At 30.0% G+C, this 24,629-nt stretch overlaps 1 protein-coding gene across 1 annotated transcript in view; it reads left to right on the top strand.

Moving 5' to 3' along the window:
* LOC118190784 (transmembrane protein 117-like) overlaps positions 1–14,555 on the top strand; it is a 49,165-nt gene extending 34,610 nt beyond the window's left edge. The window contains exon 8 of the mRNA XM_035361561.2: positions 137–14,555. Coding sequence (XP_035217452.2) covers positions 137–558 — 422 coding nt within the window. The 3' untranslated portion in view covers positions 559–14,555. The remainder of the gene's footprint in view (positions 1–136) is intronic.
* The last annotated feature ends 10,074 nt before the right edge of the window (positions 14,556–24,629 follow it).

Genomic DNA, 24,629 nt, shown 5'->3' on the forward strand with positions numbered 1-24,629 from the left:
GCTTATTTTAGATTATTTTATTTGTAATTGTTATTTCTTTAAATCAAAGTATTCAACACTGTGTGGTTAATCTGAATTTTTGCATAGTTTAATTATATGAATAATTACATTTTTTAATATTTTTATTTGTTAACAGAAAATTACAGCCAATGGACTTATGAAATACGGAGCACTCAAATTGATCCCCTTACAAACAAAACTCTTCTGGAAGGTGATATTTCAATGAATTCTCGGTATTTAGGGTATCCTCTTTCCGTCAAAGGAATGGCGTTTATGCCATCACTTATTGGCTTTGCAATGTTTGGGATACTGACATACCTATATGGACGTTTCCCACTACCAACAGAGAGGCTTGTTTATGGTCGACATGGCAGACGAAAAAGAGAGGTGCCTCGAAGCAGTTGGAGACGAGAACGGGGAAACCGTTGTACTCACTATCTTATTCATAATAAGGATAAATATATAGAAGAAAAAAAGAAAGGCAACCAGTTGACTGAGTTGATCGTCGCATGGGAAGATAATTTTGGTCCTACAAAGCAATGTGAAAAACCGTTATGACATACATAGTTACATTTATATCCTTTTATGCTAGCTTAATAGTATGCCGCAGTATTTGTAATGACTTTAATTGGATTTTTATTCCAACATGCTGCTTATGTTTCTGTGTCATTTCTTGCTTTTCATAAGCATGGATTCCTCATTTTGTACAAAAAATTTTGTGTTTTAAAAACATTTGTTTATTTAAAAAAATATTATAATTTTATAATAAAGTAAAACTACATTATTTCTGTATAGACCTGTATTAACGTAAATGAAAAATTATAGAACTCTGAAATGTAATTGCTCAAGGAGTGACAATATTGCAGTATTTTGTCTTGGTCATTTGAACCCTCTATGTCATAATTTTTTAAACAATAAAAATTTAAACTTAAAAAATAGTAAAAATAAATACTAACATTTTAGTAATTCTGTGCTATTAACAACCTTTTGTTTTCTTTCTTTTTGTAATTTTATATTGACTAATATTTCGAAGAACAAAGCTAGAAGAACATACATAAACTGAGGGTTTTGATAGTTCTAAGAAAGCCAGTTTGTTACCTGGGACATAATTCATTTCATGTAGCCATGAAATGAGCTGTTTCTAATTAAAAATTGTTAAAAGCATGCTCAAGTTGTAATATATGAAGTAAATTTGAACCACAGCAAATTCTAACAGTTAGATTTTAAGTTAGAAAAAATTCAATTTAAAGAAGAGTTTATCATTAAAAATTAAAAAACTGCTATCTCAAAACCTCCGATTACAGTCTAGCATTTTAAAGAAGAGTTTATGCTTGAAAACTGAAACAAATAGTAGAGGAAATAAAAATTAAAAAAACAATTAGAGTGCAATTTGATTTTCCTATTCAGCTTGAAGTTTTAACACCCGAAACAGCTTTAAACTAAACAAATATGGTAGACTTACTAGTTTAAGAATTAATAAATTTAAGATACAGAATTAAAAAAAAATGTTATATTATATTTCAAAGAAAAATAACTCATTAACAAAAAATAACTACCGTATTTGACGGCATATAAGATGCACTTTTTTTCCTAAATTTAGTCTCAAAAAAGTTACCTGTGTCTTATACGTGAAGGTAAATGCATTCAATAATTGTTTATTTGGCTTTTACAAAACGTGATAACTAAAAGAAACCACACTATTGAAACTTTTTTTCCTTGTGTGTGGCCATCTAAATAACGGTGTGTCTTATATGCCGTCAAATATGGTAATTAACAAATAATATTATACCAGTTGATTAAGGAATATTAATACATTTAAAACAGGCAGATGGGCTCTTTTTTAATCTTATTTTTTGGTGAGTGTAAGTTACTACACTACTAAAAAAAATTATACCTGTTTACATAAATTGTAAACAGGTATAATTTTTTTAATGAAATGTGTGAATTGTAAATACATATTTTTCTTATTTTTAGAATAAAGACTAAAAAATTATAAAAGTGGGCATATATATGCACAAAAATAATAAACAATTTTGTACAGACCTAAATCGCTAGAAATAAAATGCAGTACAAATATTAAGTAATTTTCATACCCATTTATATCACAGGACATTTAAAGCAATTAAAAAAATAAAGGATTTTTGTACACATCTACACCACTAGAAACTGAATGCAAGTTCTATTAAAAATTTCTGGCTACTAGTTTTTAATTTGAAAAATTTATCTTCTAAAGTTCAGAATTATAAAATTTGATATTTTTCTAGTCATTATTACATTTTTTAATCATTGTTTTTACTTGTAGAAAAAATTAGTAGAAATTAATGTATAGGATTTGATCATTATTAATGTGTATTCTGAACCCTTTTTATCATAATTAAATTCCTATTATGTATGATTGAAGATTAACTGATTAACATTGCTTTTCCCGTTGAAAAATATCTAGAAATACTGTTCCTCTGAGTATGCAAAATATTATTGATACTTAAGCAGCATTTGGAATTCCTGTTTTTCCAACACTGGTATTCTATGTCTGTATAGTTAATATTACTGATTTAAATAAAGGTATGTACTTGTGTTACCACTAATCTAAAAAATATTACAGTGAGCTAGCATTCGAGGAAAATAAGTGATATATACATACACACACACACACACATATATATATATATATATATTATACATAAATATTGTATTTTACCTGCAAATTCGTGGTTTAATTTTTTGAATGTTATTTATGTTTTGCTGTAATATGTGTTGTGATTCCAGCATTTCTATGATAAAGTATTTTCATAGCATTTCTGCCTTGTATACTAAGTGTCAAAATATGAATTCTCTAAAGAGATATTTTGCCATATTTGTTGTATATTTTTGTGAATTTATTTGTTATTTATTATATATTCTAGTCAACAGCCTTGATTTTATTTAGATAATTTATAGCTTTTATTTTCCCTTGTAGATTCATTGATATCAATCCTGTTACTTAAAGTTTTTATCATTATAAGCATTTATATCATGCATAAATTCTTCTTTCCTGTGTTCTATCACTTTGTAGTACAAAAACAAAAAGTTGATGGTAAACTTTCTGGTCTGTTGTGTTTATTAGTAGTGAGTATATGAAAATTTAGCAATATTTATATGATGTTTTCATAGCTTAAGGAGTATTAGAAAGCATAATTTTTAACATACCCGTAAATATTTGTATACTGCTAGGGTTCTTTATATGTTTTGTTATGATATAGTTTACTATTTAAATAACTGTCTTTTAGTTCTTAGTTTATTTGGGCTGAGGCTACATTTGTGTTTCTTACTGTCACATTAACTTGTAATTGTGAAACTCACGTAATTTATTAATAAGAAAACAAAATACTTGAGAAGCATTTTTCTTGGTTAACACTTTTTATATGGTCGCATCAAACATTTCAGCAAAAGTCTTTGTAAGTATATACATTTCCTCATCTTGAGGACTGAATATGACCATTATTGATGAAACTTTTCATCTTTTATGTACAAGTTGAAGAAACTATTGATATGTTATATCTGATAAATTGAAGTCAGTTATATACTTCTTTTTTCTTCTTCAGTGCTGTTTTTCTGCCTTTGAATGAAAAAAATTGCAGTCTGATATTTTAGATTCTAGATTAATACTTTAGAATTTGAACTGAAAAAAAAGATTATACCTATTTATTTGGTACAGCCAATTCCTGATTAATGGGGAAATACGAGCAACAATGTTCCTGATTATTTCAAAATCACAATTAAACTGATGCCAATTAAAAACATAAGGAAGAGAAATACCCCATACCATAATTAACAGAAAAATACTGTTAATAATTTCTTGCATTTTTCAAGTGTTGTAATCTAAAAGTTTAGTTAATTATATAAATTAAATAAACAAAATATTGCAAATAATGAAAGAATGAACACCAGTTAAATAAACAGAACATTTCAAATAATGAAAGAATGAACACTAGTAGAAATGATGAAACTAAAGTTTATAAATGGTATTAACCCTTAGTGCTCCGTTGGCTCCGCTACATAGCCATCCGTCATTTGTTACGTAACTGCGTAGGCTCCGCTGCGGAGCCCAATGTTTTTAGCATGATTAAGCTTAAGATGTTACGGAATCATCGGCGTTGGCAGTTGTTATCTGTAGTTAAAACGAGCTCAGTCTCCTTACTGTTACGATTGAAACATTATTTAACCCATTTTATGGTTAGCAACATGGAGAAAAATAATTATTGTGATGAGAATATAGAGTTGAGTGATCGTGAAGATGTGTTTGATTTTTCATTGTTTTCATTGTTATGATAATTCTGACACTTTAAGTGGTGGTTCCGAAATTATACTACCAAAGAGATGACGAATGGTAGTTATTGAAAGTGAAAGCAAAGAGTCGCTGGAAGACTTGAAGACGCTGAAGATGAATGGCGCGATGTCGCGGAAGAATTAGATATTCCTGATAGAATACATTTTAGTGTATCGCCAAAGGTCATTAGACCACAAATTCCTACAAATATTGTACAGCTGACACAATATTTCAAATTATTTTTCACAAATGAACTGGTATATGAAATTATAAAAGAAACCAACAGTTACGCAGAAAATTTTCTAAAGAATAAAGAAATATCTAGTAATTCTGTTTGGAAAACGTGCCGTGTGGTGGAAGAATGAGTTTTGGGCTTTTATTGGAGTTATTATCAATATGGGTACGATACCCCTGGCGAATATGCAGGATTATTGGTCAGTTATGGAGAATAGTCACATCTCTTTCTTTGGTAAAATATTTACAAGAAAGAGATTTATGCAGATATTCTGGATGCTGCATTCCACTGCGAAAATGTGCCAGAGTTGCTGGTAGGCAGTGGTACAAAAACGTGCGGGGGGGGGGGGTTAACGAACAGTATGTATAGGAGAATTTGAGTAATGGCATTGAGTTCAGTTTGCATAAGAGAGTAAGTTAAAACTTCTTGCTTTTTTAGCAGAATTTTATTTTTTAAAGATAAGATAATGATCTTGTTTTGGGGATGATTTTACAGTGCTTATATATACCAGATTTGCATGCAATTAAATTATTATTGTTGTGAGTAAATGTAACTCCTAAATATTATAATATCAGTATTCACTGCTATTATCTTGTACATTTTTCTCTTCTAATGAATGACAGCTTTGCTTTACATTGATGATTCATGATAGTAATTTCCCCTCATCTTAAAATAAACAAACTTTTGAGCTAGGATGTGATAACTTTTTAGATTGGTCCATAAAATGATTAATCAGGAGGTAGTATTTTTTTTCAAACTGTGGAGTGTATGATAAAAAATTAAAAATGACATTGTTTTAATAATAATAAATATTTACTCATATGTACATGTGATGTGTAGATGTAATTAAAAAAAATTATGTCACATGGGTTGGTAACATTTCATATTTATAGATATGGGGGCAGAATTTAGCAAAAGTTGTATGTTAATTGATACTCAGTAACTCGAGAAACTTCCTATTTATGGATATTATACAAATGTAGATGTCTACTGAATAGATATTATGGTGTGTGAATTGGTAATATTTGCTATTTTTGTATGGGGTGATTTCTTTTGTATTCTACAGGATGGGGGGGATTGCAATCTGGAGTGCATAAAAGATATTAATTTTTCTATGAAATTTTCTAAAATACCTTTAGTTACACAGAAAAGTTTGAAAGTGTCTTGGATTATAGGAAGTAGCTCAACTTCAAAAATTATTATGAGCCACTAGCAGCCGAGTGGTTGTTTGACCTGGGTTTGATTCTAGGTGAATGGATTGGCTATATGAGCATTTTCATGGTTTTCCCCAAGTGTGATATGGATATGAGCCAGTTTCCCTTAGAAAATCTTCCACAAATGCATCCCATCCCTTAGGGAGATAGACCTCGAGTGCTTTGTTTGTCATAATCATATAAAGCAAACCAATAAAAAAATCTATACTATTTAACGATATTATAATGTTGTATGATCTAAATTCACTTAGTACGAAATCGAGTTATTCTACTACTTGCACAATTGCTGCAAAGTAAGTTAATAATAATTTATTTACTAAATAATATTGACTATATTATCTCGTAAGATTAATTTTAGTAGAATTATCTTAAAAGAGTGAATCCATACTTAGTAAATATATATGCCTGTTTTTCTATGAAATGCAGTAAAATATCTTTCATAGCAAGCATGTGGCAATAGCATACATTTCACTGTGATGTCAGAATTAAAATGTACATATTCATAGCAAAAGCATCTGATCATTATAAAATTAATTACAAATTATTGAAATATTAAAGTCTGATGTGGAAAAATTTTCCTTAAAAATATTTTACCCATTGATTTATGTAGAGTATATAGATAAATAAATTGACATATCATGTGCAGGATTAACTATTTCTTTTTCTGTAAAGAAAATTTTATTATAAATTTTGGGACTGTTTGTCACATTTCATAATGTAAATAAAAATACCAGTTCATAAAACATTTCTGGTATGAAACCTGGAGTTTTAGTTAAATCAGATTGTAATTTTTTTCATTTTTTTAAATGCATGAATCAGAGTTTTGATATAATTTGCACCTTTTTTTTTAACAAAATCTGTTTAATGAACTGTTTTAAAACAACAGAATAATTATGGTTATGTATAATATATGGACATGTATAGGGATTGCAATACCGGGATACCAGTGTTTTGAGCCATTTGTACAATTTTATAATACCGTTATTCACAAGTTTAAATACTGTTTTTTTCGGTATTTACTAGAAATTGTGTAAATTGTCTCCAGTATATGTTCAAGGGTCGCCAACATAGTAAAATAGTATACGTTTTTGTTTTTATGTCTCATAACGGGCGAAATTAATTAGACTGTGAATACAAAGTTGCATTGTACAGTCTCCAGAGAAATGATACAATATGTGAATCATCCAAGGAGGTGGCCCAAAACTTTCCTGTCCTATTACAGGTCAGAGCGATATTGCACACGCGCAGGTTTTGTAATCTGATATTCGTATCTGTGAAAGCAAAGTTGTAGTTGGGAAGAAAATGCGTACTATTTCAAAAAAATTTTGATATTTTTTAAATTGGTGAGTTTGTTAATCACATTGTATTTGCATATTTTAGGGCTCAAAATATTTTTCAGATTTATTACAGACTCATAATTAAAAAACCCATAATAATGAATAAGAATAACTTTAAAGAACATAAAAAATCTGTTGATAATATGATAAAAAGAATATGGTGGCACAATATAAAAAATTTTCAAGAATTATTAAAGTGAATGGAGAAAGTACAAGCGCACTCCATACACATTTAAAAATGAAACTTGATACAAATTTGTTAAAGAGGAAAGAATGTAATTGCGATGAAGCTACAAATTTAAGTGCAGTTTCTAAACCCAAGCCATCGGAGCTTTTAGATCATTTTGAAAAAAAAAAAAAAAAAAAAAAAAAAAAAGGGATAAATTGGATGAAATTATAAGTAAAATGACAGCATTAGATGATTTGCCATTTCGAGTGTTTTGCACTTCTGAATTAAGAAAATCACTATCCGCCAGAGGTTTTAGTAAATCTACCAAAATCGGAACACTATAAGAAGAACTGTTATAACTACAGTAACAGTGTTCACAATTCTTTTAAACACGAGTTAATACAATTAAAAGTAAATGGTGAAAATTTTAGTCTTACATTTGATAAGTGGAACAGACGTAAGAAACAGACACTATTTAAATATAAATATTCATTCAAGAAAGAAAAAAAAATGGAACAAAGGACTTGCATATGTCTCGGGAAGTATGCCAGCAGAAAAATGTGTAGAAGTGCTTAAATCTAAATTAGGGAAACATGGAATATCCCTGAAAGAAGATATTGTATCCATAATGACTGATGGAGCAACGATTATAAAAAAAGTTGGTCATGGAATTCAATTAGGAGCAATAGATGTATTATACCAAAATAAAAGGGGGGGGGAGAACAGAAGAACCCGAATACTGTGGATATAGAAACTTCTGATTCCGACTTTGAAGAGAGTGAAAGTGATACTGACAATGAAAATAATGACAATATTGTTAAAGAAGATATTGCTAATGAGGATGAAATATAAATCATCAAGAATTGCTTCCTGTAATTAACAAAGTTTGGAAAATTGTTAAGATATTTAAACGTTTGCCTGTAAAAAATGCCTAATTACAAAAATATATACTAGCTGAAAATAAAAGAGAACATATGTTAATATTAGATTCTAAAACATGTTGGAACAGTTTACTCCTAATGATGGAACGATTTTTGAAACAGAAAAATCCAATCCAAAAACCAGTATTCGATTAAACCTGCAAATTGATTTTTCTGATAGTGAATTCGACTTAATATCCAGAACTGTATCAGTTCTACTTCCAATAAAACTGGCTGCGGAGGCGTTATGTTGGAGAGATTCTAATTTATTAATGGCTAATGCAACAATAAATTTTACGTTGCAGTCACTGAAAGAACAGCACACATCACTATCTGAAGTATATGTTATATTAAAAAATCCCACAAAAGACGGGCATACCGAAATAGAAAATGTCTTACAGTGTTTACATAATTATAATGATTTTAAAAATGAAAAGAGATCAACCAAATCAAATTTGATCAAGTTTATAGTAAATTTTCTTAAAATTTTTTACCCACAAACCTATCCACATTCAGAAGAATTCAGTACAGTTATCGAAGATGATGATGACACTAATGTTGATATCGATAGTGAAAAGGAATTATTTCTTGAACAAAAAGTAGAATTAGCTATAACTAAAAAAATTTCAACAAACCAGAATATAGTACAGAAATCGGTTATATCCAGAACCATCCTACAAGAAATCGATTTATTTGAAGATGAGGGATTTAGAAGTAAATACTTGGAAAAAGTATATCGTGCATTGCTAACAGTACCACCACCTAGCATAGATGCTGAAAATGCGTTTTCGACAGCTGGTAATTTTTGCACAAAATTACGTTCCAGGCTTAATGGCAGTACAATTGATGCATTATGTTTTTTAAGATAACATTTCAAAAATTTGTAATAGTACCACAGACTGAATAGTGATATTTGCACTTTTTTTGTGATTTAAATACATAAGTGATTGTGATTCTTTATATACTGTTATAATTTATAAGTTACATATGAATTTTTGTGATATTTACTTTCTCTAATAAAGCTGGCAAATGAAACAAAGAAACACCTGTGTTTTCTTTCTTTTTCTAAAATTCCTACTACTGGTATTCCGGTATTAAGATCTAAAAAATACCAAGTACCAGTATTTAACTTCTAGTCCGAAATTGCAATCCCTAGACATATATACATAATCTCCACAAGTCCTTACCCAACCTTTATTTTTGCATCTGTTGATTGTAAACATACGCTTCTAGTTACAAAAATGTTTTAAATGATGCAAAGATTCATGGTTTGGCATTTCTAAATTCAAATATATATATAAATTGAAAAATGTAACTTTCTATACCATCCCTCAGTCTCTAAACTTATAATTCAAAAAATTTTATACTCATTATAAAAAATGTAAAACAAAAAATTTGACTCTTGTGTGGCAAAAATTAATCGAGATATTTTAGTTTCAAAATTTTTTATATTTCACATCATTTTCAGCTTGTCTTGAGGGTATTAGTTGATAAATAATATAACTTGAAATTTATTTTTTATTTATTTATTTGCTTTTTATTAAATGGCATTCTTTTGTGATTTACTAGTGTGTAACATTTTTTGATTTATAATTTTGTTACCAATGCCATGCCCAAAGAATTTTCACACAAGTAATTTGTTTTTTAAATGCTAAAATGCATTATTAATATTCTTCTGAAGTTTAATTACTTTAGAATAGGGTTTCTTAAACTTTTTTCAGTCGTGACCCCTTTTTACCATTGAGATCCCCAGGACCCCATAATATTTACAAAAATTTTGTGGGACCCCATAACCATTGCACAAATCCGCATACGCATGTGTGAAACTGTCAATTTTTTCACTTGTACTGTAATATACTATTGTAGTTTCAGGTCATCAACTTTAATTTCTAATTTTAAGACATAGAACAATGTGAAAATTATAAATAAGTAATAGATGAAATGACATCGTCACGTGCAAAGCAAGTAAAATGAATGCTTCTATTATAAAAAGAATGCTTCAAAACGTTTTCCTTTTTTTTGTTCTTTTGTCTGTATTGTCTTATCTGTATCTATTTTCAAGTACATTGTGTAAAAATATTTGATAATTGTAGAATTATTATAATGGGGGTTGCGACCCACAGTTTAAGAAACGCTGCTTTAGAATAATCTAACAATCTCACCAAAAACTCATCAAGCTAAAAATATTTTTCAACTTTATTTAAATAAAGTTATCAGTTGAGTAGTGCCAACTAAGATGGAAATTACACTTTTTGTATTTCTCTTTTTAGAATGACTGTAAAATTTTCTTAAAAGTAAATATATGGACTGGGAAAATGCCTAAAGAGGTTAAATTTCATTATTTTTACAAACTTAATTTTTTGAAACTTAAAATTACCAAAACATGAATATTTTTGTTGTTTAACAACATTTTTGTAATTGGAAGTATATATCTGTGACCAAAGTTAGAAAAATAAAGACCCGGTAAGTACTTCTGTGGATAATATTTGTGCATATATAATATATTTACACTACAATTATTGCAGTATAAATATTTAATGTTGAATATATTTGTAATGGAAGGATTCAGAAGTTTTTAAAATAAAAATATTAATTAATCCTTTAAATAGCATGAATCCTGTCATGAGATTTGTTGTCATGTAGTATATATGACCTTGTTATTTAACGTATTTTGTTTCTTATTTTCTGCAATTATCTAAATATCATCTTAATGAGTGGAAGTTACGAAAACAATGCATAAAATAAGTAATTATGTAAATCTAGATAAAAAATGCTTTTTAAATATAGCTTTTCATGGGTATATCCAAAAAGCCTTGCCACTAAGAAAGTTAAGGTTTGATTACATACATATTGGTAACATGTCTTGCAGTCTTGAAAGAAATGTTTTTTCACTTAAAATTTTGTTTCAGAGCTTATTTTTTTTTTTTTGTAATATGTACATATATTTTGTTAATGGGATCCTGTTTGGAATATATTTTACATTCATGCATATATATATATATATATATTATTTAGCAATATATGGAAAAAATGTTATTTTATACAAAATGTTTTTAGTGTAGTCAAGAAGAGACCATATAATTGGTTAAAAACATCAAAACGGAAATTTACCATTTGTTTTTTGTGTGAATTCATGTGTGTTCTCAATGTAATGTGCCTACAGTTATGTTGAGAAAATTGCAAGTTTAATTTATTTAAGCATTATCTTTAGATATATTTTTGTCATTGTAGAAAATTAAAGGGGAAACGTGATAAATATTTCAAATACCAGACAACATCTATTTATACGATTCTGTGTATGTAGAGTAGATGTTCAAATTAATTATCTATTATTAATAATCTTTAAAATTTTTAGGCCCCTTTCAAAGCCAGGTATACATATGGATAATGCATATTTTACTAATTTAATAGAGGTGGATTGTATATTGTTTAAACAATAAGTTGGATCCATAATTTAAAAAAAAAAATTACTTTCATTAATTTCTAAAAATGGCATTGATTTAGTGAACTCCTAAAGAATATATACAGCTTATATATTAACTCAGTTCTGAGAACTTGCTTATAAAGTGTTATGATAATGTAATTTCGTATAATTCGTTAATCAGTGAACTGGTAATTTTTGTAAATATGTGGCTGGAACAGACTTTTAGAAATTGCAGTCTGAAAAACCATTTCCATTGAGATTCATCAAACCACATTTTTCATATTTTCTTGTCATAAGTCATTTTTCATGAACTTTGCAAGATGAGAATATTAAATTGTTTCTCACGAACAGCATTGTACCTTCAAATTTCATTTCATTTTAAGAACTTTGCTATGTTTACCAAGAAAGTTTACCATAATTTTCTTCTGTAAATTCTAAGAATGCATATATGTGCATTTCATTTTTTCCAGCCAAACTACTGAGCTTCCAGTGCTGTTTCATTGACAAAGCTGTAAACAGGATCATGAATTATTTCCCTTTGTATTTTTGTAAACCTTTTTTTTTTTTTTTTTTTTAACCTCACAAAGAAGTTTGTACAACTTTTAGTCAAAAACTAGAGATCCTAAATTACATAATTTAAATTTTCATTGAACATATCTGATCTTTTAAAATTGCAGTTTTAGATACATTTACATTTCTGTTTAAAATACTGAAAATTATTAATATATCAGTATGATTTCACACAGTTTTTAAATCTACCGCATTTACCTAAAATAAATTACCTTTAATAATCATCATTCATAATGGAGAATAGGAATATCAAATTAAGTATTAACATATATGGCATTAGTTACAAAACTTTAAATCTGTTTTGCAATCCTGTGAAAAGAGATTTTAAAGAAAATTTCACCTATTGTGACCTCCAGGATTTCCATCCAATGAGGTGCATAACTTTTATGAACTGAACAGTTTGGAATATTTGAGCTTACTTTCTTGATTTATAATGTACAGCCAGAATCACTATTATATTCATATACATTATGCAGAATTTTCAGTTTCACAAATTTTAATAATCATACTTTTAAACTGTAGCAGTTTAAATTTTATGCAAGAAATTGAAATTTTGATGTTACTAATTAGCTAAATTAATTGTTTTACAGTATTCTTTTATGTCAAACAAACTTAAATTGTTTAGTATGCATGCATATTATAATATAACAGGATCATTCAGCTGAGAGAAATAAACTTTTTGAAGACATAATTGATTTTCCATGGAGAAGTTCATCATATGATAATCATTACATTAAAATATTCATATTATCCTTTTTGTATTAGACAGATTATAGCAAAATAATAATATAACAAAAATAACAGAAAAAAGCTATGGTAGTAATAAGTATAAGAGGTTAGTTGGAGATTGTAGCTAATTCTCATATTTTACACACAATTATATTAAATCTTAGCAGAAAATGGTATTAGCTTTTGATCCCACATAAATCATTATGATAAGGCTGAAAGTCTTGCAGAAGAAAACAAAAATTAACCTGTAGTAATTAAAAAAAAAATTGCATATGTGTATTATCATAGTACTAAAGAAATAACGAATAAAAGTTTTTTTGGGTAAATGCGGTATATCAGATCATGCTAGATATTAATAACATATAAATTAATACTAGATATAATTTAATACTTTAGATGGCTGGATATGTACAGCAGATTTTTTTCCTCATGCTAGTAAGATTAAGCATTATTCCTCATGCTAGTAAGATAGCATACATCTGATAAATTATGTATGTAATTTCGTGAGAGTCGAAATAATTTGAATTTTCTTGATACAAAGTTCAGGATCTGATGCTTTAATTTTTGTATATAAAATATGTTGACTGATTTTTTTTTATATGGGATAAAAGTTTGTAATATATAGAAAATATATGCATTTTTAGTTATTATTTTGTTTGTTGAGTATATCGTTTCTATTTGTAAAATTTTATGAATCTAAAGACTATTTTAATTATATAGGGAGAATTATTTCCCTAAAAAAGACAATTGTATTCATTTTCTGAACTTTGCTACATGAATTGGAAAGTTAAGAATTTAATTGCAACTATACATTTTTACAAAAATTTGATGTTTTAAAACTAATTATTTTTATATTTTTACATAAATTTGATGTTTTAAAATTAATTATTTTTTATTAAAAATTCTTTTCTCTGTAATCAAAAGCAATTTTGTTACAAATCATTTTACTTATATTCTTAATAATCCAGGAGGTAAATATTTTAATTTTGTGCAATATATTTGTTGTTATAGCCAGATAAATGTGCCCTAAGTAAATTGGTAATATTTTTTGTCCACAGTATGGTAACTAGAGCATTAAAATTAGATATGTTAGTTTTTTTAGAAAAATAATACTCACAGTATTTTAAAACTGTGCTTTTTTGATGAAGACTTGAATTTTTACATACATAGAAAACTATTAAAAATCTTTCGCATTTTATGAAATTTAGATAAATAGGATTGATATGTATAAAATATTAATACCTGCACATTTCATAGTAAACTGCCATGAGATTGTACAAAAAGTATCTAAATTTTTATCCATAAGTCTGCTTTTTTTTTTTTTTCCCCTTGTGTAGAACATATTTCTGAATCTGAATAATGTAAATATATTAATTCGTATAAAGATTTACAAGAGTTAATGCTTTTCTATGGGGAGAAAAAATTCATAGACAAGATGAATGTTGCTTGATTGTTTAAATTTAAAGTTTTCTAAATGATATTTACTCCATGATATCTCTCTCTATATATATGCCTAAGGTAAATGTGTTCCACATAACTTTGAATTTGACATTGTTCACACAACTGATTGTTCATTACCTTGAAGTAAGTTGTGAGCTTTATAGTTTGCATTGTTGTGCAAAAGAAATAAATATTTTTATTAATGTAATAATTGTACTGTTAATATGAAAGTAGTATTTTTCCCTCCTGCCAGAAATACAAATAACTCAGGATTATAATGATAATACAAACTTTATTTTCTTTTTATAATCATCAAAATTATAATTTTTACTGGTATCTATGCATTTTTAACAGATGCCGTTTAGATCTTTATACAGGAATGATGGATATATTGATGGATATATTTACATCTTAATAAATAAAAGCACATTTAATAAAGTTTTTTTAATAATAAAACTATTTTAATTACATTGACTTTCTTAAGAGTGAGTACTTTTACAGTATATGTTTCGTTACTATTCAAGACATGTTTTTTTTTGTTAAATGACTCATATCACAGAAAATATTTATTTTAAATTTTAAGTATGGAGTTCATTTTAGTTGAATAAACATATAACTTAATTGTTCGTGATAGATATTCAAGTTCTACTGGTAGCAGCATTATGCTGTGTTGATTGTAGTAGAAATTCAGTAGTCAAAATTGATAAATTCAGGTAATTTAAAATTCAATTTCAAAACCTTTAGTTTTTGGTTAACATATAAGAAATTATCTTATTCTCCATGCATACTGTCATGGCCTAAACTGTTAGCATGTCCATCTAGCAAATTGGAAGATCTGTAATTTGAATTCCAGCAAAGAACACAGATGATTTTCAATGTTTCCTGCCATCAAGAAACTGGAATCTGTTTACTAGTAGCCCAATAAAATATGGTGGATAATAATTCATCACCACTTGGATTTTGCATCTTGTATGTGTGATTTTGCAGCAAATCAATGGGACTTTGTCACCACAGCCTTAAATCTGGTTGCTGCTGACATATTACTGATGCTTTCAGCCAAAAAAAAATGCATGATGTTGACATCTTAATTTATTCATTTTATGATTTAGAGAAGTATTTCACAAGGATTATCTTCGACTGCAGCTTAAGACCCAATGACAGAAGACAGAAGAGATCCGTCAAAAATTGGCTACTGACATCGAAAAATCACTGTAGGTTGTGATTGAAAAATTAAAGACACTCTGCTTCTCCAATAATTTGTTGATGCTATTAGGGATCTCTATATATAAGAATTTCATTAGTTGATAATAAAGATCTTAAAAGTGCTCTGTTGCTTTTCATAAAAGTGGAGACCTCGCAAAATGCCAATAAAAAATGTCGTTGCCCTGTGTAAAGGCTGCAACATAGCATTGAAAGTGGTGATGAAGCTAACAAGACTGGAATCACCCAGAATGAAATATAATAATAATAATAAAATAAAATACTGGAATTGTAATTGAGAAGGACATTTATGGGAGTAATGCCATCTGCCTTTATCTCAGAAGACGTAAAGGAGCTGCAATAAAGTACTAGAGCTGTGGTAATGAGGGAAATTTATGAAGGTAGTATTATCGATGTAAAGGACTGAGTAAAAATTTTACAAAGGAGCAAAAATTACTGAGAGAAATATCAGCTGTCAGTATTCTACATATATTCTTAATTTATGGTAGAAATCATGGAATCTATATTGAAGTAGAAATAAATGAGTCTCTTTGCTGCTTATAGTAGACACCCGAGCAATGTGACTATTCTGTGAGCAGATATAATCTGCCATTTGAACAGGCGTTTTCTGTATATGGCTTCGTCCTTAAATATACATCTGTGAAAGGAGAGAAAATGAATGTGTACACCGAGTTTATAAAATAAACTTGATTTACACATTCATTTTCTCTCCTTTCACAGATGTATATTTACATATAATTGTACACATATGTAAATGTACATATGTGATATCAATCCATATTTCTTTATAAGTTACATGTACACTTATAAAGAAATGTGGGCTTCGTGTATACATAAAAAATTAACTATGAACCTGTAATGAAGAAATATGTTTGAAGTGGAAGAAAAGCGTTTGGAGCGAACTGTTTAGGATAATTGCTCGTGAGAACATTACTGTTTTTTATAGAATGCAATGCATCATCAGCAGTGCAGTGAAAACTCTCGAGAAGCTGCACATGAGGATTATCAATTTCCTTAAAGAAACACACTTTGGAAGGAACTTTTAATTGCAACTGCCCTAGTGGATTAAGCAAAACTGGTCAGAATTGGCAACTTAACTAACAGGCCATGTACATTTAATAAAGGAGCTTAATGTACTATTGTGACAAATATTGTGAAGTTCTGTAAATCAAAAGAACAGTTCACCTGAATTAAAAGATTTAATTGCAACTAAATTAAATGCTAATCGAACTAGAGCTGCAAGTCATTTAATAGAATAACTTAAAAATGCCTTCTCAACTTCATCTAGTGTTATTGGTGCCATGAATATAATTATAACACTAAATCTGTAAACATCGATTTATCAAACAACATCCTTGCGTCTTCCTTTCACAAAACAGGAGGAAGTTGGAAAACGTCTGAAGGAGATGCAAGACAGTGATATTATTGAGCTTTTCTCTAGTCCCTGGGTATTTACTTATTGTCTTAGTTAGGAAAAAAGACAATTTTATATGATTTTATGCTGATTATAGACATCTAAATGACATCACAAAAAAAAAAAAAAAAAAAAAAAAAGGACTTGCTACTCCTTGCCTAGAATCGATGATACCTTATGACATATGAGCAAAAAACAATTGGCTTTCCATTCTGAATTTGAAGAATGGCTGCTGAATCCTAAAAATTGGGAAAAGATTGCATTTACTACCAAATGAAGGACTGGCAATTTAAAGTAATGCCTTTTGGATTATGCAGTGCTCTTGTGACTTACATCTAATGGAGACACAAGGTTCGTACACATTTCTGTAAGTACTTTTAAGGACCACTAATGAAAAAAAAATTGAGGACATATGAGCAAATGGGAACTGAATAAATTCACCTGAACTTCACTTTTGTAATACCATCCTAAAAATAAATAGATCCGTAAGTAGGATGCATCATTATTAAACATAACTTAATTAACATAATTATAAATAAGTTTTAGAAGACATTTTGTTTATGTTTTACTAACAGTTAGCTTTATGTTGATTTATTTTTTGGGAGGGTCTCATTTTTGTCACATACTTGCTCAATTTAGAGGTTTAGTAAATAGCAGGTAGATTTTATGTCAAGCAGCACAGGTTAAAATGAGAAGTAAAATCATAATCATGATTCATAACAAAAGACTGGCTAGAATAGAAGAGAAACACGCCAATGTGACAATTAAAATCGCAATAACAACCTTGTATTTAGCGTACATATGTTAAAACACTCAATCGATTTCGAGGGCAACTAATCAGGAGAACCCTCATCAGGAGAACGAAATTACCCTTTCTAGTAATTTCGTTCTCCTGATGAGGAGGGACCTTTAGTTGCCCTCGAAATCGATTGAGTGTTTTAACACATGTACGCTAAATACAAGGTTATTATTGCGATTTTAAAAGACTGGCTGTTGTCACCACTGCTGCTTGCCTAGAGAGAGATTTGTTTATCAGGACAAACATGAAAGGCCTGATGTAGGCACGGGTGAGAAGATTTGTTAGTTGGGCTTTCTCTGACGCAGTTATTGTCATAGTTTCGTGTAGAGTTCCAGGAATTGTAACCCAGTTAATATACTTTGAGGTTCTAATAAGCCACTAAAGCACCAGAGGTGATATGCAGAGATAATTTTTAAGGGTAAGTTATAAAGTTTTAAGGGTAGTTATAAATAATTAAATTAGGTATTTAGATAACCTTATTCATTCCGGATTTACATGCCCACTATTAAATTTTATTTATTTTTTAACAATATTTGTTAAAAAAGCCCTATTGCTTAAAAAAGCCAGTTGCTTTCTTCAAAATGTTTCCTTTTCATTTTAGAATTTTTGGATTTAATTAAAGATTTCTGTTATTCTAAAAAAACTAAATGTATTTGGAATGTATAAAAAAAGGCTGATAATTTTATTTCTTTAATAATACGAACATTCAGAAGAAATATGAAATTTATTTCATATTATAGAGCTGTTCGGTTACAGAGCTAATGCGGCAGAACTTTTAGAATTTAGTGACACACCAAGCAACAAAATCTAGAAATGGCAAAACTTTTAGAATTTAGAGCAGGCATTGGAAGTAAAATTTAGAAAGGCACTAGGCATCAGAATTTAGGATCCACAGAGATTGCAACAGGTGGGAGAATGCCAGCCCTGTATATAATGCATTAAGGCATAGGATCAGGGATAGCCAACTAGCGGCACGCGTGCCACGGCGGAGTTTCAACAGTGGCACGCGAAAGACTTATTGAAAAATTAAAAGATTTGAAAAAGTAATAATACCGTCTGTATGAACTCCGTCAATAGATACATACACAAACACATTAGAATAAATATAATAATTCAATTTCTCAGCAAGACATTAATTGTTACCCAACTGAAATCGAAACCGAAATTATTGAACTACAGCAGCATACTGCACTGTAAAGCAAATATAAGGAACTTATTTCAACTGCAAGTGATCCAAATTATATTGAATTTTGGAAATTTGTACCAGCAAGCAATTTTCCAAATTTACACGATTTGGTTATCAGTTATTGTTGTAGGTTTGGATCAGCATATGTTTGTGAACAAATGTTTTCTATTATGAACATAATAAAATCAGAATATGGTTCAAAATTAACTGATATGTGCCTCAAACCCCTAATTTTGCTAGCATCTTCAAGAACTGATCATAATATAGATGATTTGGTAAAAAACTACATATTCAAGAACCACATTAATTAAATACTGACTGTTTAATAGTTATTTAGAATTAAATGCTTTAAATTATTCGTTTTTATTTGATACATAATCTAACGGACTGGATCTTTAAAAATGTTTATCAACAATAAACCCTTAGTTTATATGTTTGTTTTATTTATTATATTATTTCTTAAATGTCCACTACTCTAACTTACATAAAAAAGTGTGCTATCTGTGTAAAAATCCTATAAATTAGAATATAAATCCTACTTTTTTCACCTTTCCATATTTTTCAGTATGTTGGAAAAGTTGGAAGTAGCACGCATAACTTCTTTTTTTCAGATAGTGGCACTCTTTCCAAAAAGGTTGGCTATCTCTGTATTAAATGAATCTTTTAAGTTGTCAGTTTTAAATTTTTTTATTAATGAAAAAATCTCTTTCTATAATGCCTGTCCATGTGATACGATTTAGAAGCATTTCTGACATTTTGCATGCTTGTCTAGTGAAAAGTAGAGAAAATAAAGGGAAGATAAACATGTTAAGAAAAAGATCCTAGTAAGTAAAGAAGTAAAATATTATGTTTTCATTCTTCCAAACGTTCTCGCAGACTTTCCGTAAAATACATCCATTACGTGTTAATACCATTGAGACATTTTTCTGGAATCTTCTACAATCGCGGGTCTATAAATCTTGTCCTTCAAATCTTTCTAAATTTTCCGAGCTGCAATGACTTCAGTCCCAAAGAAAAATGACTCCTATCAATTCTGTAACAGCAAAAAGCCAGAAATATTTCGAAAAAAATAATCAGAGGGGGAAAAGTGTAAAATTAATTTTATAGAGAAAACTGATGCATATGCTGATAATTCTGAGACAATTACACGGGAAAACCTCTTACCATGAAAAAATTAAATATACATTTTTAATTATTTCCATAGCTATTTTGCTCCTGCTAAGAACTATTTCATAAATTAGCATTACACCTTGTTTATTTTTCAGATTTAAAATATTGTATAATAAACGGCCAAAATGGAACTTTATAATATGATAGCAAAAATTAAAAATGTTTTATTTTAATGTTATTTTTTAAATATAATTCAAATATATTACCATTATTTGAATGAAATTTATCAATGTTACAGTGTTTTAAAAAATCATCGAAAAATTCCTAGATCTCGGAATTAAACATTTTCTAGAAAAACTGATCTTAAAATCGCCAAAATGTTGATAAGTTGCCAAATTTAGAACAACTTAATAAAAGAATTCATATATTCCTCCAACATGCTAATTCACACTCAAAATGGCAGTCGTAAAAACAGACAGAAATTTCAGATGATTAAAATTAAGGACCTTCGACCGATTTGGGCTGAAATTAAGGACTTTTAAGGACCACAAATTCTAAAAAAACCTAAGGACTTTTAAGACCGTACGAACCCTGCGACAGTTTTGAAAGGATCGTCATATGAAGGATGCCTTGTGCATCTGAATGACATTATTATGAAAGGGTGCATACTTCTGAAGAACATTTGAGAAATAGAAAAATACTACAGTAGCTAGGTCATTCAAAACGTAAATTATTTCACCAAGAAATTAACTATTCTGGCTATTTCATCTCTGCTGAATGTGTACGCACAGATTCTAAAAAAAGCAAAGCTGTTTAATGTTGCCCTCAAGATGTTTATCAATTAAGCCTTCTCAGCGCCTCTGCAAATATTGTCGAATTATTATTATTATTATTTTTTTTTTTTGGTGTTTTCAATTACTGTCGAAGATTTCTCTAAAACTGCAAGGCCTTCATATTGCCTAATGAATGAAGAGCAAAAGTTTTTATGAGCTGATGAGTGTGAAGAAACATTTAAAACTCTGAAGCAGATGCTTGGATTTCTGCTCCTGTATTAGCTTAACCTCAACCTGAGAATTATTTTATTCTCAATGCAGTTTGGAAGCAATGAAGATTTTGGAGATGTTCTTTCACAAGAAATTGACAATTAAAAGCACATTATTGCTAATTTTAGCAAATCTTCTCAAAGCCAGAAAGACATTATTGTATCACTGGAAAAGAGCTGTTAGTCATTCTGATGGCAATTTATCATTTCTATCACTAATTTTACAGCTTTAAATTCCTGTTGCATGCCAACCATGCCTCATTAAATTGATTGGTTAGTTTAAAGTGTATGGAGGGTCAAGTGGCTAGATGCAGTAGGCACAAGAATATGACATTGCAAAGGGAATATTATGAGAATGCTGCAGAGTCGTAGCTAGGGTTTTCAGCGCCCAGGGACAACTGAAGATCTCGCGCCCCCTACGGGTTGCCAAGGATGGAAAACATTTAATTCTAAAATATCGTAACATCAGTTTGGCGCCCTTTGGATTCCGCGCCCGGAGACAGATGTTCCCCTTGCCCCCTCTAGCTACGCCTATGGAATGCTGATTAACTTTCAAGACTATGTGCAAGTGCAGACACTGTTCAAAATTTAAGGCAAAATACGGCTTTGAAGCCCCAGTACACAGAAAAATTAACACTATCTCTATAAGATTAGAGACTAATCTATGAAGCAGCAAAGAAAAGCCCAAATGAGAAGGTCCTGAATAGCAAAGAAAATGAAAAAGTTAGCTGGAAAAAAATGGCACATCTTAGTCTGATGCTGAAAGGAAACTAGACTTTATGGGACCCTCTTCATCAACGAGATACAGTTTTCAGTTGCAAATGGGAAGCTGATAACAGAAAAACATTTACATGGCAGATCATCGTACTAAGATTTTGAGTCCCTTCTGTTTTATCAGAGCCTTGTGTCTTAATGGAGTCATTTTGGTGTAACAAAGGCATTTCGTAAAATTTGCAAATATTTTTTCTGGGGGAGGGGAATGTAGAGAAGTGGTGCAAATCCTGTCATGTATGTGGAGTTCAAAAAGGTCTGAAGACACAGACACAAGGAAGTTTACAGCACTACAGTGTCAAAGCATGATTCAGAAGGATTACTTTGGCTATTTGTGGACCTTTACATTGTACAAGTAAGGGTAACAAGTATATTTTAGTTATTAGGATCTATTGTTAATGGCTGGAAGCTTCAGCATTTGCAGTTCTAGTGGAAAAATGGATTTCATGATTTAGAATGGCTCTACTTATTCATTGCACCCAAGGAACTAACATGTCTGCTCTATCTCCAAGGAATATCTGCCATATTTAAAGGACTATATAGAATTCTTGATATGGATAAGATTCAAACCACTCCTTTACCATAGCCAGTTGGATGGAGAGACTTAACTGGACTCTACTTGCATCCCACAACCAGCAAGACAGGGACCAAAAAATGTCATTATTCCTGCTAGCGTACATGATTGCCATTCATGAGAATGCTGGATTTTCTCCATTGCAAATGACTTTTAGTCATGGTTTTCATCTGCCATGTCATTTTCCTAAAACAGTACCTGAAAAAGTTCACCAAAGTAAGGATTAACATAGCAGCTGAAAGGATGATGACGAGATACGATGCCAAGAGACTGCTATTCATGAGAATGCTGGATTTTCTCCATTGCAAATGATTGGTCATGGTTTTCATCTGCCATGTAATTTTCTCTTTGGGCGACTGCCGATATACCTTCTTTGCCTAAACAGTACCTGAAACAGTTCACCAAAGTAAGGATTAATATGCAGCTGAAAGAATGATGACGAGATATGATGCCAAGTCTTGGAAAAGGAATTCAAGGAAGGAGATATAAAAATCTTTGTCTGTGGAATCCCATGCATCATCAAGCGATCTCATCCAAGCAACAAACATTCTGGGAAGGACCCTTCTATATGATGAAATGATATAGTGGCTGTGTGCGCAAAGAATTACTACTTCTAAAGCTAAAGTAGTATGTTAGAATAGGCATGCACCTTGTTATACAGAGGGCGTTTACACATTTTTAGAATGATTTTCGGACCATTTAATTAATTTAAAATGTAAAGCACACTTTTTCTTTAATGTTTGATCTGATAAGCCTTTTTTCTAAGATCTGAGTCTGCATCATGATTCCTATGATGAAAAGGTTTTTCATAACATTTCCAGGTGTATTGATTTCCTTTACTTTTTCACTACTTTTCAGAGCAAATCAATTGTGGTGGATTGGCATTAGAGAGTTCTTTTCAAGAGACCAAAAGCACAATAATCCATATATGAAATGTCAGAGGACTTTGCAGGAGTATGTTTCAAAAGTATGAAATACCTGTATCAGCCTTCATTTTTTTCAATGAGTTCAACGATACTTTTCGAAGTTTGCTTTGTCTCGATGAAGTTTCACTTTCTTAAAATCACTATGCTAAAGAAATGGAATTTCTTCTGTGAATATTGGACATAAAACTTTCTCTTGATAGTATGTTGAGTTTATTGTAACCTTTTTTTTCCCTCTTATTTTAAATTTCCCATTGTCAGAGAATTCTGTGATAATCATAAACCACTCACTGAAACTTTCTCTGCATTGACAGAACCAGGTTTGTACATTTTTCCCATCTTTCTTTCTGATTAATTAATAGACCTTTTTATGTTCCAGTCTTTTAGGTAACCCATGTTTCATCCAGGATCACAATGTATCTGCATTTATCTTCTGCTATACAGTTTTCATACATTCCTTAACAAAAGCTGAACATAGTTTTTTTTTTTTTATTATTTGTAAGTCTTGGTTTATTATTTTATTTATTGTTTCTACAGTTGTATTTATAGACTTTACAACTGATTTGACATTGGCAGATTTTCTCTTGTTACCTACCATTTACATTTAAAAACATTAGAAATAGTATGCACCTTTTTAGAGTATTCATTTGGAGGTTTCTTTCTATGTAGATTGATTCATTTGATTACGACAAAGCCTCCAAGGCTATTTGCCTAAGGGAAGGGATGCCTTCGTGCAGGACTTTCTATGGGAAACTGACTCATATACACGTTACACATGAGAAACCACGAAAACTCCCATGCAGCCAGCTCGTTTGCGGGATTCGAACTTGGACCGAACTATCAGTGTTCAGCTACTTTACTGCTTGGTCACTAGTAGGCCTCTTTCCAAGTAGAATAATGATTGATGGTTTTCCCCTTTCCTATTACAAATGATCTTATTTTGCACTTAAATTTTTATATCACGGACTTCACAACATTTTTTAATTATGGAATAGGAATATTTCTCTTTGACAGCACAAAAACTTATCCTTTAATCCACAGCCTGTTTACATGTGATATATAGAAAGAAGAGCCACCCAGCTGGTGTAGTGATTCATAACCCTGGCTGTCATAGCAATGGGTATGGGCTCGGTTCCCGGACAAGGATGGCTGTAACTATCCATCCCTTCATAAAGGGTGGTCACATATTAGATGCTTCATTAGTGAAATGGCCACCACTTCCGGCCCATGTAGTGGCCAAAGGCT

The sequence above is a fragment of the Stegodyphus dumicola genome, chromosome 2 (assembly GCF_044657685.1).
Source record: "Stegodyphus dumicola isolate Sdum_Otavi_A_Nest chromosome 2, ASM4465768v1".
Taxonomy (NCBI): domain Eukaryota; kingdom Metazoa; phylum Arthropoda; class Arachnida; order Araneae; family Eresidae; genus Stegodyphus; species Stegodyphus dumicola.